Source organism: Astatotilapia calliptera, unplaced genomic scaffold (assembly GCF_900246225.1).
Source record: "Astatotilapia calliptera unplaced genomic scaffold, fAstCal1.2 U_scaffold_86, whole genome shotgun sequence".
NCBI classification, from domain to species: domain Eukaryota; kingdom Metazoa; phylum Chordata; class Actinopteri; order Cichliformes; family Cichlidae; genus Astatotilapia; species Astatotilapia calliptera.
The window spans coordinates 30,712-49,601 of NW_020535829.1; the positions used below are offsets into that span (position 1 = coordinate 30,712).

The 18,890-nt window shown below is 41.5% G+C and overlaps 1 protein-coding gene across 2 annotated transcripts in view; it reads left to right on the forward strand.

Moving 5' to 3' along the window:
- Positions 1-5,662: 5,662 nt before the first annotated feature.
- Positions 5,663-18,890, forward strand: part of LOC113018448 (alpha-methylacyl-CoA racemase-like) — a 28,574-nt gene continuing 15,346 nt past the window's right edge. Inside the window, exons 1-3 of one of the 2 annotated variants that reach the window (XM_026161512.1) lie at positions 5,663-5,782; positions 16,869-17,125; positions 17,548-17,691. In XM_026161512.1, the coding sequence (XP_026017297.1) occupies positions 16,879-17,125; positions 17,548-17,691 (391 nt within the window). In that variant the 5' untranslated portion in view covers positions 5,663-5,782; positions 16,869-16,878. Of the gene's footprint in view, positions 5,783-6,063; positions 6,124-16,868; positions 17,126-17,547; positions 17,692-18,890 lie in introns of those variants that run through there. The other variant, XM_026161511.1, reaches the window with a different exon arrangement.

Here is an 18,890-nt window from a genome sequence, read left to right on the forward strand (position 1 = left end):
AGACTGTTCATTGTTACCCAAATAACAAGCCGTGGGTGACTAAGGACATCAAAGCCCTCCTCAACAACAAGAAGAGGGCTTTCAGAGGGGGCAACAAAGAGGAGGTGAGGAAGGTCCAGGTGTTACTAAAGGACAAGATCAGAGAGGCTAAGGACAATTACAGGAGGAAGCTGGAGTGGAAACTCCAGCAGAACAGCATGAGAGAGGTGTGGAGGGGCATGAAGACCATCACTGGATTCAGGCCAACCAACAGCAGGGGAGCTGAGGGAGGTGAGAATAGAGCCGACGAGTTGAATCTGTTTTTCAATAGATTCGACACCACAGTGTCTGCTCCCACCCCCACAACCTCACCTGCAGTCAGCCTGGAATCCAGAGCCACACCACTGTGCCAGCCTCTCTCTTCACATGTTGCCTCCTGTGAGATTCCTGACACCCCTCCCCCACCCATCACCTTCACTCAATACCAGGTTGAGATGCAAATGAGGAGACTTCACTCAGGCAAGTCTGCTGGACCAGACGGAGTGAGTCCCCTTGTCCTCAAGGCCTGTGCCCCCCAGCTGTGTGGAGTCTTTCATAAACTGTTTATGCTGAGTCTGAGTCTGCAGAGGGTCCCGGTGATGTGGAAGACATCATGCCTCGTCCCTGTACCAAAGACGCCTCGTCCCAGTGGCCCCCAGGATTACAGGCCCGTGGCACTGACCTCCTACATCATGAAGACCCTGGAAAGGCTCATCCTGGACCAGCTGCGACCCATAGTAAGACCACATCTGGATCCAGGAAAGGGAGAGGGGCCGAAGTAGGTGACATTAAAAATTGACGGATATATGAACAATTTGCAACTAACTAGGTCAGCTGCCAACATGTCAGTAACATGACCGGGTACAAAAAGAGCATCTTAGGTAGGCAACAGTTTGTCAGAAGCCAAAATGGGCTGAGTTTCACCACTGATCTTCAAAAACTGTATACAAATTGTGGAACAATTTCTGAATAATCTTCCTCAACACAAAATTATTTCAAAAGAGTCAGAGAATTTGGAGAAATCTCTGTGTCCAAGGGAAAAGACTGAAATGAGATGCAAGGAAGAAGCCATATGTGAACCAGAAACACAGCTGACTTCTCTGAGCCAGAGCTAATTTTAAATAGACTGAGAAGTAAAACTGTTCTGTGGTTAAGTGAACTGTCCATGAACTGTCAAAAGCCTTCATCACTGATGGTATGGGGTGCACATGTGCTGAAGATATATAAAGGTTTTAGATTTAAAAAAATGGGAAAACACAAAGTACAGATGAACAGAATATACCGATAAAAGCAGAAAACACATGGGAAAAGAATCAAAGAAAAAAACTAATGACCTCACTGTCAGTGACATTGAAACCAGGATGTTTAACATCATCTCAAAGTGCATCCTGAAGGTGTATGGTGTATGTCTGAGAGATAATTTGAAAGAAATTATGACTTCTTCTCTTTCATTGAACGAGAAATAGTGAATAACTTAAGTGCTGGCTTCTGGGGAATGTAATTTAACAGGTTAATAAACAAAAGTAGCACATTTGTTGTTTGATGCATCTGATATTAACTGCAGGTGGTGAAATATCAGACCAATAATTGATTAAAAGTGGCTAAATTGAGTCAAACCATTTCCCATGAAGGCCTTTCCAAAACACAATAAATGCAAAATAATTTCACAGGGTTTTCAGCTACTATTTGCTGCTCTGGTGCACTTTTCTTTTATGATTTCTTTTTTCTTGTGTTGAATTTAAATGCTGTAGATTAAGTATGCCATTGGAAAATAAGGAGTGAGACAACAAAAAGAATGAAAGTAATGTCTGGATTTCGCCAGCACAGACTATATGTGAGCTCAGAAAATTGCTCTGGTGTGTGTGTGGCCTTCCTCACTGTTAACTACTGGTAGTGGGTCATACTAGAGGAGCAGTGGAAGAAAACCACACCATCACTTCTTCTAACACAGGGCCTTTATTATTTTCACTCTGAATTAAAGTTTGAGCTCATCATGTGGTTTGTTTGCATTGCTGTTAGCTTACTCTTCTTGTTTGTCAAAATGCCTTTAAACCTAAGCTGTACTTTGTACTATATAGAAAATGACAAAATTACTCACAAAAATGCTCATGTTGAAGATGAGAGCTGAAAAATGACCAATCATGCTATAATCAATCCATAAGCAACAGTTTGAAAAATTACTTTATTCAAATAAATGTTTGCATGTTTGCACACCAACTCAAAAGATGACCGGTTATTACCTTACTGCTGCCAACAGCTGACCACAAATGAAGTACACTCACTAATTAGGTAAAGCTTGGTAGTGCTAGGGTAGGCTTACTTTTGCCTTTAGAATTGCTTTAACTCTTCGTGGAACAGATTCAACAGATCCGGAAACATTTCTCAGGGATTTTAGTCCATATTAACATGTTATGCTACACATACAGCTGTCAGAAAATGGGTAAACTGTGGTTATAAAAGGATGATTAACATGGTGGGCACCAATATACAGCTAGGCTCTGGTGTTTAAATGATAGCTCAGTTGGTTGATCATTACACCATAATGGATTGCATTTATATAGCACTTCAATTCAATTCAATTCAATTCTTTATTTATTTGTCACATGTAGTTATAACTAGTACAACACACAGTGAAATGTTTTTTCCGTCTAAAAAGTACTCCCCCCCCGACTGTGCATCTTACTAAACTTATAATAAAAAAATATCTATATAAAAGTATAAAAATGTATAATATCGTGCAAAATATTACGCTGTAATAGTTAAGAGCTATAGTGTACGTATTTACGTAAATACAGATGTAAATGATAAAATACAAATAAAAATAAGGATAAAACTCAAAAGAAAATTATATACTGTGTATGGAATTGTCCATCATGTCGTCCGATTTGTGTTTTGATTGAGGAGTCTCACTGTTTGTGGGTAAAAACTCCTCCTGAACCTTTCAGTTCTTGTTTTCAGGCTACAGAGGCGTTTCCCTGACCTCAGTGGCCTGAACAGTTTGTAAGCGGGATGGCTGGAGTCGTTAGTGATCCTGATGGCCCGGGATCTGCACCTTTCAGCGTAGATGTCCTGCAGTGTTGGTAAAGATGTTCCCATAGTGCGTTCAGCTGTGCGCACGACCCTCTGCAGGGCTTTCTGTTGCTGTACTGTGCAGTTCCCGTACCACACCGTGATGTTATTACACAGGATGCTCTCAATGACCCCGGTGTAGAATCTCCTCTGGATGTTCTTGGAGATCTTAAACCTCTTTAAACGCCTCAGATGATAGAGGCGCTGTCTGCCTTTGCTGATGAGGAAGTCCGTATGTGTGTTCCAATTAAGGTCCTCGTTGATATAAACACCGAGGTATTTAAAATTAGAGACTTTCTCCACAGGGTTTCCATTGATCTGAATTGGGGTGTGAGTTTTCTCGCCTCTCTGTCTCCTAAAATCAATCACCATCTCCTTTGTTTTGCTGATATTCATGGAGAGGTGGTTTGCCACACACCACTTTGCTAATCCGTCCACCTCGCTTCGGTAGGCCCTCTCGTCATTCCCGGAGATGAGTCCTACCACCACTGTGTCGTCAGCGAACTTCACAATGGAGTTAGTGGGGTATCTGGCCGTGCAGTCCGCGGTGTAGAGGGAATAAAGAAGAGGGCTAAGCACACATCCCTGGGGGGCCCCTATGTTCAGTGAAAGGGTATGAGAGTACACATCCCCTATTCTCACCGACTGTGGTCTCGCAGTCAAAAAGCTGTGAATCCACCTGCACAAGGATGTGCTGAATCCCAGATCCCGGAGCTTATCCGTAAGGATGTGGGGCACTATGGTGTTGAACGCTGAGCTGTAGTCTATAAACAGCATTCTCACATAGTTCCCACGTCCCTCATCTAGATGGCTCAGTGTGGTGTGCAGGACCTGTGCTACAGCATCTCCAGTGGATCTATTTGTCCGGTATGCAAACTGCAATGAGTCCAAGTCGGGAGGGAGGAAAGAACTAATAAAGGGTTTCATGAGTCTCTCAAAACATTTCATCACTACAGATGTTAGGGCCACTGGGCGATAATCATTTAGGCTGGCTGGGCGGGTGTTCTTCGGGATCGGAACAATCACTGATGTTTTAAAGCAGGTGGGCAGGCATTGAAGATGTTAGTGAAAACTGTAGTTAGCTGATCTGCACATACTCTTAGCACACGTCCCGGTATGCTATCTGGTCCCGCTGCCTTCCTGCAGTTGGTTGCCCTCAGAGCTCTCCTCACGTCATGCTCAGAGAGTATCAGTGGTGCTGGTTCAGCAGCTGGGGGCGGGTGCAGGGCTCTGAGATTGAAACTGAGGCGCCTCAAAACGCGCAAAAAAAGCATTGAGTTCGTCAGCTAACTCCGGTTTCGTACATCTCACAGTGCTGGGTTTATAATCTGTGATTGTTCGTAGCCCGTCCCATATACGTCGGGAGTCGCCATATTGGAAATGCGACTCCACCTTGTCCTTGTAACGCCTTTTAGCCGCTTTCACAGTCTTCCTTAAACCATAAGAAGCTGCTTTATAGTTGGTCATATCGCCCGATGTGAGCCCCATATTGTAGGCCGTGGTCCGTGCTTTGAGAGCTCTCCTGACAGTAGAGTCAACCCAAGGTTTTTGATTGGGAAAGGTCCGAATCACTTTTTGAGACCCTCAAAGTGCTTTACATTAAAATTCCACTATTCATTCACACAATGGTGGAAGCGACCTACAGTTGTAGCCACAGCTACCCTGGGGCTTGCCCAAGGAAACAACGACCAAGACAGACAGAGCTGGGGATCGAACTGGGAACCTTCCGGTTACAAGATGAGCTTCCCAACCCCCTGAACCACGATCGCCACCACAACAAGCCTGTCTTGAACCTTTGACATGAGGCAGGATGGATCCAGGCTTTCATGGTATTTAGTGAATTTGAGACTTATCAGGCAATTTTCTAGTCTTCGATTATCCAATTTTGGTGAACCTGTGTGACTTATAGCCTCAATCTTTATGTTTAGCTGATTTAGCTGATACCATACCTGGTGTGGTATTCTGGTACTGTAGCCCATCTGGTTCAAGGCTTAACATATCAGAATTCCCAGAAGAGTTTTATTCTTTCTTTTTAAAATAAAACAAAAACAAAACAAAAAGTATTCAACAGGATAGATCGATAGACAGTTAGATCAAAATTAAGGATGAATGATTGGTGTACCGTGTGTATTATGATGCGAAACAAAAAACAGCAAAACCTAAATACATTAACAATACTAATTACCCAAAGTGATGCAGCAAAATTAATTAATTTCAGCTTCTAAATGCTAAAGTCATTGTTTGTGTGATGTTTGTCTTATATTATCAATCATTTTAAATCTGAGCTTTCTTTCTGAGCTTGTTCAGAATACTGTCTTTAAACTTAAAGTAAGTTGTTATATACTAAGAATAACCTTTAACGATGGAAATAAATAATATTTTGTCTTTATATATTTTATTTTGTGGAGTTGAATGCTCTTTCATTCAATCACTCACTTAAAATTACCCTATACGTTAGCGACACGTGGAAACTACAATTCCCAGAAAACCTAGCAGTTGTCTCTCTGAGGTCACCAGGAAGCTGCTTCTTCACAACAGACGGTGTTCGCTAATTATTCACCGGCGTACACCGCAAGCAGCCCAGCTAGGCGGAGTTAACCACTCTATTAAAACTAGCTCCCCAGTGAACTCCTTCGGAGTTGTTTACTTCGTATAAACCTCTTCTGAACAAAAAAACATCTTTTCAGCTGAACAGGTGAGGACGAGCAGGAGGCTTGGAGGACGGTATATTTGAGTGAGAGTTGGGTTTTATACAGCCTGTTGGTTGCACCTGTGTAATTTGGCCAGAATTACTTTTTATACATTTAGCTACGATAGTAACTCTATGACAGTTATGAGCGGTTTGGTATGACTGTTTCGTGTGTGTTTCTTTCTTAAGTTTGTTACTGTTATGTCGTAAGCATGTAGTTGTTGTTTAGTACACACGTGATTCACCCCAAAGTGTTTCAGACATATCCAGCGGTCACTGTAACGTCAGTCTGCTCAGGCGCCCGGTGCACGCAGCTTCAGCAGAGGTGTCTTGTCTTCTCCTTGAAAGTAAGCCAAACTGCTCCTTAGTGCTATACAAAGTGTCGGACGCAGTGTGAAGATGTGCTCCACTTGTGGTGCTGTAGCCTCCCCTTGTTGCTTCGACTGTTCATGACGCATAACGTAACCGAGAAATAGCCCGTTTTGGGCCAAACTGCAGTCAGTGATTGGCTCAAAAGCATTGAGTTTGTTGGTAGAGTAGTGTCGTTACTTGGGTACTAAACGGAGCTACGTGTGCATGGTGCCATAGACAGTATAAAGTAACGGAAAGAAAGGATTTCAGTATAAAAGTAGAATCTTATACTGTCTGTGGACATTTGTGTACTGTAGTGTGCATGGTTGCACTCACTGATAATGGATGTCACTTTGACCTTTGAATAAAATACTCAGGTCCAGTTTCAAAGTCTAAAGTTTAAACGTCTCTGTCGCTGCAGACCACCAGGAAGGGTATTTCAACTGTGGTTTAGTTTGTCCTCTTCTGGTAGTCTTGGGTGCTTGAAAAGAAGACAACGGGACTTTCTTGTTCTTTAGTTCTGAAACAACTATTAGAGATTCTTAATGATCCTGGTTCATTAACTCACTATTGTGGATACCCCAGGATAATTCAAGGTGTGAATTGTTTTTTAAACATTACCACCCTCTGCCACAATGTAAGCTATTAAGGGCGCATGGGTCAAATTGTGACTGGGGAGGGATCTCAAGACTGCATTGTAGGTGGGTGATAGTTAGTGTCTGCTTAGTGACGGTCATTCAGAGTGGATGTAGACAGCCTCCTTTATCCTTTTCTTAAACAATTTCTCTTGGTCAAAAAGATGAACATCTACTATGACCTGCATGACTGAGGACCTGCACAGACATCCATCTTATGTTTTTACTATAATACATATTTACATGTATATGTTAGAGACTTAGAGAGTTTTATTGTCATTGTGCAGTTTCTTGCACAGCGAAATTGGGCAGCTGGACCACAAGGTGCAAAAGTAAAGAAGGGAAAACAATATACAATGAGGGGAAAATAAATAAATAAATAAAAAGCAATATATTTTTATACATATATGTGTGAGTGAACTATATACATGGTGTATGCATAGGAAACATTGAAACAGAAAATAGTCTGTCAGTATACTCTACACTACTTGCCAAAAGTATTTGCTTGTCTGCCTTCACATGCATATGAAGTTGAGTAACATCTTATTCAAAAACCATGGGGTTTAAAATATGTTGGCCCACCCAGCTATAAAGGTGCTCTGTCAGGTTGAGGTCAGGTCTCTGCAGGCCAGTCAATTTCGTCCACACCAAACTCATTCGAAAAAAAGATATATCGAAAAATATATATAAAAAGATAAAAGGATATCGGTGAGTAGTGGCAGCAAGTCGCGCCAGCGTTCACTCAACCGGAAGATGATAACTTGTACCTCCAATGGCATTGTGGAACCTGCTTTGTGGACTGATGTACAGTTTTGTTGGAACAGGAAGGAGCTAAGTCCAAGTCCCCACACAGTGCAGCATGTTTTACACCGCTTTAACTGAAGCTTTGGATTGCGCTTGGCGATTTAAGGCTTGGATACAGTTGCTCAGCCATGGAAACCGATACCATGAAGCTCTCTATGCAATGGTGTTGAGCTAATCTGAAGGCCATGTGAAGTTTGGAGGCCTGTCGTGATTGATTCAGGAAGTTGGAGAAACCTGGCTACTTCTATGCACCTCAGCATCCACTGACTGCTCTCTGTGATTTTAGGTGGCCTTCCACTTTGTTGCTGAGTTGCTGTTGCTCCCAATCACTTCCACTTCCACCGACTGTGGGAGTCACTCTGGCACTGATTGCTTTTTCACAACAGCAATGTCCTTAATAGTAGCAGATCCAGTTTTTCTTGGTTTGTTTTCAGCAGACCAACCACATTAAAACCTCACCAATTTTACACTTAACCTTGGGTAGGTCACTTAAGAAAGTCCGCAGATACGCAATAGAACCAATATAGGACTTTTAAGACCAATATTGAAGCTGATATTTAGTAAAAGTCTGATCATTTTTTTCTTTCAGAAAACATAGCAGCTACATGTAATTATTTATGAGTCCTTATTAAGCTAATATGACAGTGTTGTATAAATTAAACTGTTTTATTGTCCCAATAGAGAAGTTCCAGAGCTCTGGTTGATGCAATATCAACACTCATAATATGAGTGTTTCTGTTGAATGAGCATCATCCATCCCTCTGAACTCTCTTCAAATTTGTCTTCGTCTTTGGATTACCAATGTTTATATAAACCAAAATGCGTGTTTCTTTCATTTCATATTGTCAGAGTATTTTTGCTTTTAAAGGTTTTATTATTCATATAATAATCAGCTAAGAGTGTTTATATTTCTGTTCTGTACTCAACCAGCTGCATATTTTAATTGCTGGCTCCCTACTTTATAACGGAAACTGCTTGCCTTCAAATTATCAGTCTTTGCCTTCACATTGTCACTGTTTGCCTTCACACTAGCAGGAAACCGCCACCCACGAGTAAGAAACAACCTTGTAGAGAACACGAAGTTTTTTGATAAACCACACCTGTTTTCTTGACAAGATAAGGATGATATTTCCTTTTTTGTATGCTTCATGATGTGTATAAATAAAGCCAGACTGCACCAAGGAGGTGTGTGAGTCTCTCCCTGAGTCTCTCACCCGTGCACGTTTAAAACTGCTCTAAGTGTCTGAGTGATATTTCATTGCATCTGAGTACTTTGATAATAAAATATCTTTAACATTTAATTGGTCCTTCTGAGCCGGAGTGGACATTGATATTTTTTCAATGCTCCAATAGGAGACCTTCGTCAAGTCCTGACGTCGTGAGAAGCCCACGCTGTCGACTCCTCTCCAGGCAGAGGATAAAGTCCAGAGACGTGACGTTCGGGTTCTGGCCAGCGTTCTTATAAGAGGTCCACGACTTCAGGGGTTGATGAAGGAAACCAAAGCAACCACACAATAACTCAGGTGAATATTTAGCACTCACTCACATCTTGCGCAAAACGACTGAGGCAACCTGTGGTCTGTACATTAAATAGTTTCCCGTCAATGTATGACAGATTAATTAAGTAACATTCTCGTCTGAAAAAGGACTGGTAGAGGTTACAGCTCGCCTGAAAGAGGGCTTGGAGCAAGTTTAATGTCAAAATACGACAGGATAGTAACATTCTCGTCTGAAAAAGGACTCGTAGAGGTTACGAAGCAGCTCGCCTGAAAGAGGGCTTGGAGCAATGTAGAAAGACACAGTGTTGCCCAGAATAAAAAACTCATTACGCGTATAATCTGTTGTTTTACTGTTTTGTTGGTGGAGTAAGTTGATTTTACAGCACATTAAGGAGGCTGAACTACTCCACCGAATTGTTTACCGTTGGTTGCTCGAGTTCTGGTGGAACGGGAAAAGGTTGTGTTTCATCACATAAAATTGACACCGCTTTCAAGGCTAGCTTGAAAGTAGAAGGCCGTGTCAATAGCCTCTCCCATTCCTCGTGCCAGAGAAAGCACCACGGGTGTGTATGTGTGTGTGTAAACGCAAATATATTTATAAATAAATAAATAATAATAACAAGAGGAAAAAATAATAATGGGTAATAAATCAACAAAACTCACTGCTGACGAGCAGTGGCTAGAGAAAAAATGTCCAGGCGCCGGACTAATTAGCGCAAATAGATGGAGAAATCCAAAGAAACTAAACTGCCCTGCGTGGGAGGGACAATGTACTCCCTTTGCAGTGACTGCTTTAAAAGAGACCCTCCAAGCGGAACTAAACAATGAAAAAAGCTTTAAAAAGAAAGCCAAACGTCTCACAGAGTGGCAACATTTTAAAGCCTGGATGGCAGAAAATGATAAACGCACAAAGGTGCGAGAAGAGAAAAAGAAAAAGAAAAATGAACAAAGTAGTGAACTAAAAGATCCACAACACCCAAAACCACCTCCTCCATATGTGCCTGCCCCCGGCCCGTCTAATCAGCCAGTATCAAAAAACCCCTTCACTGACGCGCCAGGCCCATATGATTCAGCAAGACAGGCATTAAATTTAATGACAACAAATCACCATAAGGAAGACATAGGGAAAGACCCGTCAGGTAGGGATATGGGAGGACAGATTGACCCCCCAGGACCGTCAGGTCTGTTTCCAATGATAGCCACGCCCAACCCAAGATATGGCCAACTAACGGGTGGCGATAATAATGAAAGAGACAACAACCCTTTCCTATATGTTTTCAGAGCATGGTCCCAAACTGACAGATTTAATGTTTTAAAGGACGTTCCACTGTTAAATGAAGGTTTTGAGCCATGGAGGGAGGCAGTTGAGTTAATTAGAACACACTGGCACTTGAATGGCCATGAAATGCTCCAGGTAATTCAGGACTTATTAGGTCTAAAAATGGGAACAGTAAAGGGAGACTTCACGGGGTCAGATGACCAGGGTATAGCCCTGCTCCCCACCTCTGAGCCTCTAAGGGCTCAGTTGGCAGGATTATATGAAAGGATTAGAGTCCGTCTAGCCCCAAGAGCAGATTACGGCAAAATAGGCGAGATAAAGCAGAAGGAAGCTGAGACTGCCTCTGACTTCCTCGATCGCCTACGCCCAGTTTTCAGACAACATTCAGGTTTAAATTACCAGGAGGAGCCACAAACACCATTTCAGCAACAGCTAAAAAATGCATTTCTGAACGGCCTCCTCCCAAAAGTGAGGGCCCACGTAGAAAAACACTGGGTCACACAAAATACAGGAAGTCTGTCAGATGCACTGCAATATGCTGAACACGCAGTTAAAATACAGAAGCAAAAAGAAAAAGGAGGCGTCTTTACTGTAGATCCAGCAACAGGATTGGTGGCATTCTCTGGAGAATACAGAAGACATAAACCAGGCCCCTACAAAGGAAAAGGAAAGGCAGGAGGAGGGTGAAAAGGAGAGAGAAGACTGAAAGACACAAGCTGCTACAATTGCGGAAAGGAGGGGCATTTTGCTCGCGAGTGTAGACATAGAAAAAAGGATGACACTGAGGAAGAGGATGAAAGAAATAACAAATGACTAGGAAAAAGCACAGAAGCAGAGAGCAATGAAAACACGGACGTGTATAACATAGAGCAATTGCTTTTGGGCTCTGAACATAAACCAAGCCGCAAAAAAGGCAGCACAACAACATATACAAACTTTAATATCTAAACTACTTAGGTGCATAGAGGCACTTGACATGCTTGAAAACCTGGATAAAATATTACTGAGAATGTAATGTTCCATCTATAGAGAAGAAAAAAAAAAAAAATCTTGCTGGAAGTGATCACCTTGCCAAAACAATTGGCACTGTGCACATGTGGAGCACATCAAAAAGACAATTATATTGTCACAAAAGGAAATAATTTTGCAGAACAAGCAGCAAAACAGGCTGCAAACAATCGGCAGAGCTACTAGAAACCAACTACTGCCTACAAATACCACTTGATGTACTAAAAACCGAACAACAAGCTGCAACAATCACTGAACAAAACAAGTGGCTGAAATGTGGAGTAAACTGAAAGATGACTTAATGGTCTGTGATGGAAAACCTATATTAACAGAGTCATTACACAGGACAGCGGTTGTAGTGACACATGAGGTAAACACCTGTGTCAACAGGAGGGAGATATAGTATAGATAAACAATGCAATACACACTATAAATTTTGAAACTTTAGCGAATAATTTGTAAGAACATGCCTATTCTGTCAAAAAACAAAAAAAACAAAAAAAAAAACAACACAACTCACAAGGAAACCCACATGGATTTTATTGAACTTAACGAATGCCAAGCATCAAGATATGCTCTAGTAATTATAGATGTATTCTCAAAATGGCCAGAAATCTATCCAGTAAAAAGAGCAGATGCAATATCAGTGGCAAAGTGTTTATGCAATCACTTCATCCCCACATATGGCATTCCCAGTCTGATAAGGTCAGACAATGGAACACATTTTGTTAATGACATCATCAGCAAAGTCTCTGAAGCTCTAGGATTTAGCATCAAACATCACTGTGCATATCACCCACAAAGCGCAGGATTAGTGGAAAGAACTAACGGCACAATAAAACAGAGATTAAGAAAATGCATGGAAGAAACAGGAAGACCATGGCCTGAATGTCTAGGCCTAGTAAAGATGTGGATGAGAATAACACAAGGTTCTCAGAAACTTACACCTTTTGAAATCATCCACGGGAGAGCGTTTCCATTGCCAATTACCAGTGAACCTATTAATAAATCAATAAGGGAAACTACCCTAGCAGAATGGATGACTAAACTGTTTGAAAATAAAGAGATTGTGTTAAACAACCAACTGCCGAGTGATTTCTCTCCAGTGTCTTGCAGGTTACAACCAGGTGATTGGATCCTGATCAAAGTACTCCAGAGAAAGAATTGGAGTTCACCAAGGTGGGAGGGCCCATACCAAGTCCTACTTACCACACCCACCGCCTGCAAAATAGCAGAAAGACCATCTTGGATCCACCACAGCCACTGTAAAAAAGTGAGTGACAATCCAGACGCTTAGACGCCGGCTCCCCTGGCTTCTAGGTGATCTATTGGTGAAGGGAAGGGCTGATTGGGTATATCCCGCCCTTTTTTACTTCTCGCCAATAGTCTACTCACCAGAAGTCTAGGTGTGCCTGGTCATCATGAAGACACTTGTCCTCCTAGTGGCCAGCATTGCGCTCCTAGTGAGCCTACTAACACTCACCCAGATGAGAGGAAATAAACAACACCACCTGCAAAAAAGATGGACACATGATAATTCGCATCTACGTGACCTGAACCAAGACCATAACCACCCATGGATGAACAACGCGTGGTATAGATATGTGTATGATAGAACACGCACCGACAACAGCACGGAATGCTATGTATGTTCACATATGCCAACAACAGCCGTACACGCAACAATATATGGAAAGGCACCTGAACTTGACGAAGCGATGTGTGTGTTCAACAAAGCAACAACTGGAAATTGCACACGCAGAGATTTGATGGCAACAGGACTGACCCTAAAAGGTCAAAGCACAAAGAAAGAAGACCTAATTCCATGGTGTAGTGACACAGACGTCAAACGTGTCACGAAACCACTTTCACAACGACGTATCCTAATTGAACAGACAACCCCTTGTGCCTACAATCTGACGAACTGGAACTACACCTGCAACGAAAAACATTGGGTAAACGTCAAAGCCAACAACACAAAAAACAAATCATTCGCCATAGTTTTGCCGCCGGACATACAGCACCCAATGTGTTTCAACTTCTCCGATGGAAACAGGAAACTTGGACGAAACCGCAACTGCACACAGACACTTGACCTGACCCAATCCAAAGGAATACACACCTTCAAAAATTGAACTTTCTGGGTCCAGGGAGCCGCTTGGGCCTGCGGGCCTAAAACCTACTTCATGCTCCCACCGAACTCCACCGGTCTGTGTGCACCAGTACTAATTTCAGACCACACCTTCAAGATCACAGCAGAGACACACACGTCAAGAGCAAAACGTGAAGTTGCTGAAGTCACTGAAGTAATGCCACATGACTCAATCTATGGATCAGATGTGCCCAAGAACTTCAAACTATGGACTGATGGTCAGAAAGTCCTCCACTCCTTGTTCCCTTGGGTAGGAGTTGGGAAAAACATGCTGAGGATCGAGACACTTGACTATCGATTTGGACTGTTCCTAAATGCTTCAATGAAAATCAACAAAGCGCAAAATGAAGAACTCGACGCAATACGCATTGTAGTGATGCAACACAGAGTCGCACTAGACATGATTCTAGCTGAAAAAGGAGGTTTGTGTGTATTGTTTGACACTACATGTTGTACATACATCCCAGACAACATACACTCACAAAACATGACCGACGCTTTGAACACCTTGAGAAAGATTGAAGATGCTGAACAACAAGACTATGTCACAAGCACTGATGATTGGTTGACATGGTTACTAGGTGGTTCATGGAAGTCCCTTCTGATTAAAGGACTTGTTGGAATAGCATGTTTGCTTTTACTGTTATGTGTTTTCACAACATGTGTAGTACCCTGTCTGAAGAAAATGGTATCAAACATGGTGACAACTTCTATCAATGCTTATGTGATGATGTCTCAAATGGAAGAAATTTTGAAAGATGATCCATACAGTAATGTTTAGTTTAATTGAACACAGGACTGTTTTATGACGTTCAAACCGAAAATGTTTAGACAAGAGGTTATGAACTGACAAAAATAACAGTACTGTCATGTGAGAAATCTAAACAACAGGAGGGAATGTCAGAGTATTTTTGCTTTTAAAGGTTTTATTATTCATATAATAATCAGCTAAGAGTGTTTATATTTCTGTTCTGTACTCAACCAGCTGCATATTTTAATTGCTGGCTCCCTACTTTATAACGGAAACTGCTTGCCTTCAAATTATCAGTCTTTGCCTTCACATTGTCACTGTTTGCCTTCACACTAGCAGGAAACCGCCACCCACGAGTAAGAAACAACCTTGTAGAGAACACGAAGTTTTTTGATAAACCACACCTGTTTTCTTGACAAGATAAGGATGATATTTCCTTTTTTGTATGCTTCATGATGTGTATAAATAAAGCCAGACTGCACCAAGGAGGTGTGTGAGTCTCTCCCTGAGTCTCTCACCCGTGCACGTTTAAAACTGCTCTAAGTGTCTGAGTGATATTTCATTGCATCTGAGTACTTTGATAATAAAATATCTTTAACACATATATAAACTGTCTGCCATAAGAAAACTCACTATTTTGTTTATCTTCAGGCAAATTCACATTATAGTACAGCTCAGGTACAGTGTTGAAGCTGTGTGTTATTGCCTCTTAACACAGTCTGGCTCCATTGCCAATAGCATTCACACAGAGAGTAGTGTTCTAAGGATCCTCTGATACGATGTGGCTTTGAAATCTGTTTTTTGATTTCTCACTCTTGCCAAGGTCGACCTCATTCCCCTTAAACAGAAGGTTTGTCGCCCAAGGATTTTTCACCCGAAATTGCACTTTCAGAGATTTGTCCCGGTTGCCTGTGTGTTTCCCTTTGATGCGCTGCAAAGCTTTCCATCTTAAAAAGAAAAAAATGATGTTGCTGTGTTGCAGCATGACCACAGCATCAATTTAGATGTTTGACGGATGTGCAAAGCATAAAATGGGCCCACAAAATGTAGGCACAATAATAAAAGATCATGTGATTGCAGGTCATGAGCAACATAGAAATGAGATCACATCAACTGATGTTACCAGTCCAGGAATGGGGCTGCTACTGTGCTGTTATTAACAGCTTTTTCTCCTCTGTCACAATGTGACACCCACTTTGAGCTGCAGGGCATAATCAGACCGTACCATTTCTGGCACTGAGTCCAGAAATGAAGCTGCACTTACAGTTAGTGCTAAAGGTTCCTCATTACAGCCAGTACAGTGTTGCTGTTATTGTTTTCATCTCAGTTTGAGTGTGTTTGTCAGTGAGTCATCATGGAAAACTGCTGTTCTGGAGACATGTACTGTTATATGAACTACATATTCTTGCAAACACTTTGACATAGACTGGCAGACTTTTAGGCTGTATGTGTGTCTGATAGGGCTGCCACGATTTGTCGACTAGTCACGATTACGTCGACTATCAAAATCGTCGACGACTGATTTAATAGTCGACGTGTCGTTTGAAGCTTTGTAAGATCGCAAAAGACGCAGGAATGAGTAGTAGGATTTAAGAGTGTAATAACGGACTGAAACAGAAGATGGCAGCACTGCATGCACAAGGATTCCAGCTGCCGTTAAACCCCGAAGAAGAAGAAGTAGCTGTGTCCCAGAATTCATAGCGCGGCCCAGCTTAGTTTCCAACAATGGCGGTAGCTAGTTAGTTTTAATATTACTCTTATTATTCTTTCTGGGTCACAAAATAAACGTTTAACATATTTTCAGGCGAGAATGTAGCTGTGTAAACCTCAAATATCGGCTCAGTTTATCAGGACACCACATATTTTCAAAAGCGCTCCGACGTTTTCGGAGGCGTCTGTTACCCACTAGCTCGATAGCTAGCCGGGGGCTAGGTCACTAGCGCCGTGAGAACACCGGACTCCCGGCAAATTGTTTTCAAACCCACCGCCGTCTTTCGCGACTCAGGTTAAATATATATGAGTCACTTAGATAAATTAAAAATGTTATTGTTTGGGGTTTTTTTTTTTTTTTTTTTTTAGTATTTTATTTGTTCCTGAGTAAATCGGTTTGGCTGAGATTAAAGTTATAGTTTTTACACAGCTGAATAAACGTCAAGCAGACAGCTGATTATCAGAAGTGTGAGATGCTGGAGAATATACCCCGGTGTCCTGTTATATTTTAGATAGCAAGGAGTTTATTAAACTTTACCGAAACAATCTGCAAATTTCATTAAAATTGAATAAACTATCATCTTGTCTTTATTTTTAGTTAGCACCTTAAAAGCTTAAAGCTGTAAGCTAATGATAGTTATATAAGCTGTAGTTTTACGTCCAGTGGATGATGATCTGATTAGTCGACTAATCGCAAAAATAATCGGTGACTAGTCGACTATCAAAATAATCGTTTGTGGCAGCCCTAGTGTCTGAACAGATTTTTGTCAGCTAAACTTAAATTTCTCCTAACATCACAGGCTCTGATATTAGCCTCCCCACCCCATCCCCCCCAACTACTGCTATTGGTGTTGCATTGGATTGCATTAAACTGAAAGAAGTTTCTGTTATTTGATCCTATAGTCCTTTAATCATGGCACTGGCTGGGGTTAGAGTTATTGAGCTGGCAGGCCTGGCACCCGCACCCTTCTGCGGCATGATCCTGGCAGACTTTGGTGCCAAGGTGATCCGTGTGGACCGGACCAAAGTTCCTACGTCTTTGGACACACAAGCGCGGGGGAAACGATCTGTGGCCATCAACTTGAAGACCACGGAGGGTATAGCTTTGCTCAGGAAGCTCTGCATAAAGTCTGATGTGGTCCTGGAGCCGTATCGCAAAGGTGAGACCTGCAGCACAATAGTGCCAGCAAGGTGTCTTGCTCTCTACAACATTATTGTACTTATGTACAGAATTACTTAAGTAATTATAATGTTTAAAAACAACTTAATTCTTATAAATTCACTTACATAACAAGTTGGCAATTTAGGGAAAGAAAACTATATATCCTAATGTAACACAGAAGTATGGCTCTTTGAGTTATATAAAAAAACTTTGTGTTTTATTATACTCCTATTTTTTTTACACATAGAAGATTCTTAATTTTTAAATGCCATTGACTCTTATGTGTCTTCAAAGGGTTTACATAAGGTGACAAGCCACGTAGGAATATGAAAGTCTTTGAAAACCAACATCAGCAGTAGCAGAAACAGAAAAGGTAATGTGTGATTAATTTTACATGTGGACTTAATTTTGACTGCCCAGGTGTTATGGAGAAACTTGACCTTGGTCCACATGAGCTATTAAAGGAAAATCCTCGGCTGATCTACGCTCGCTTGACTGGATATGGTCAGAGTGGATCTTATGCCACCGTAGCTGGGCATGACATCAACTACACTGCCATGTCAGGTAACACAACTGTTAATGCTTTCAGATCAAAATTTTAGACTCATAAGACTGCAGACTTCATCAAATATTTATATGTATTTATTATTAATTGACATTTATTTTATCCTTCTTTTACGTGTGCACATGAGCTGTGAAAACAGGCCCTTTTAAGGGTGTCTGCATCTCACAGTTAGAAATGAGCTCAATGCTCCTTCATGTTTAAAAAAAGAAGCCAGTTAAGGTGGTTTAAGCACTGATCTAGGATGCTTCCTGGTCACTTCCAAGGTGAGGTGTTTTGCAGCAGAACCAGGATACACTGAGAGAATATGGGCCAATCCATTAAACACCAACATATTTAAATAGCATCATTTCAAAATTCTTTAAATAGAAATGTTAACATTTTCTTACCTACCATGTGGCGTTACCTTAACAACCACGAAGGCTTTTTTTTTTTATCCTTCTCTGGCTTTGTGATTAAACTGTTTCCTTGTTTCGTTTTTTTCAAAACAGTGTAGTTAGAACCATTTCTTCAAACTTAAAATTCATATATAAAAAGGTATGTACTCACATTCCCAGTTCCCATTTTAAAACTTCATGGCAGCGCTATAAACTGTGTGAAGGACTGCAGACTGACACAGGGTTTGAATAAAAGGGTTTGAAATGACAAGGGAGCCTTCATGAACTTGATAATTTGAGGTTGGGATAACCCTAAAAAAATTAAAATCTTAACAAGAGTGTAATGTGTGAATCTCTGAGAACAGTGGGAATGGGTTTAAGTCACTCGTAAAGATGTCGGCATCTCACCAGAAGAACCGGAGGCAGGGACCTTTTCTGGCCATTCACTGTAAAGCCTAGAGATGGTTGTGTGGGAAAATCCCAGTAGATCAAGAGTTTCTGAAATATAGACTTGCACATCTCGGAACTAAATCATATCACATTCAAAGCCACTTTGATCACTTTTCCTCCCCATTCTGATGTCGTGGTGGTTGTGTTGATCATGTCTGCATGCCGAAATACACTCAATTGTTATTGGCTGATCAGATAGATAAAGGTAAAGATTCCTTTATTGTCGCTATACTTGGGCATCGTAAGGTGTAATTAGAGCAGAGCTTGCATTTCAGCAGACTAGCGTACATACATTCTTACGTGCTCTCACTCAGATATTTGTGTTAATGAGCAGTTGAGCATGTCTATCTATTAAAAGGACAAGTGGGCGTATG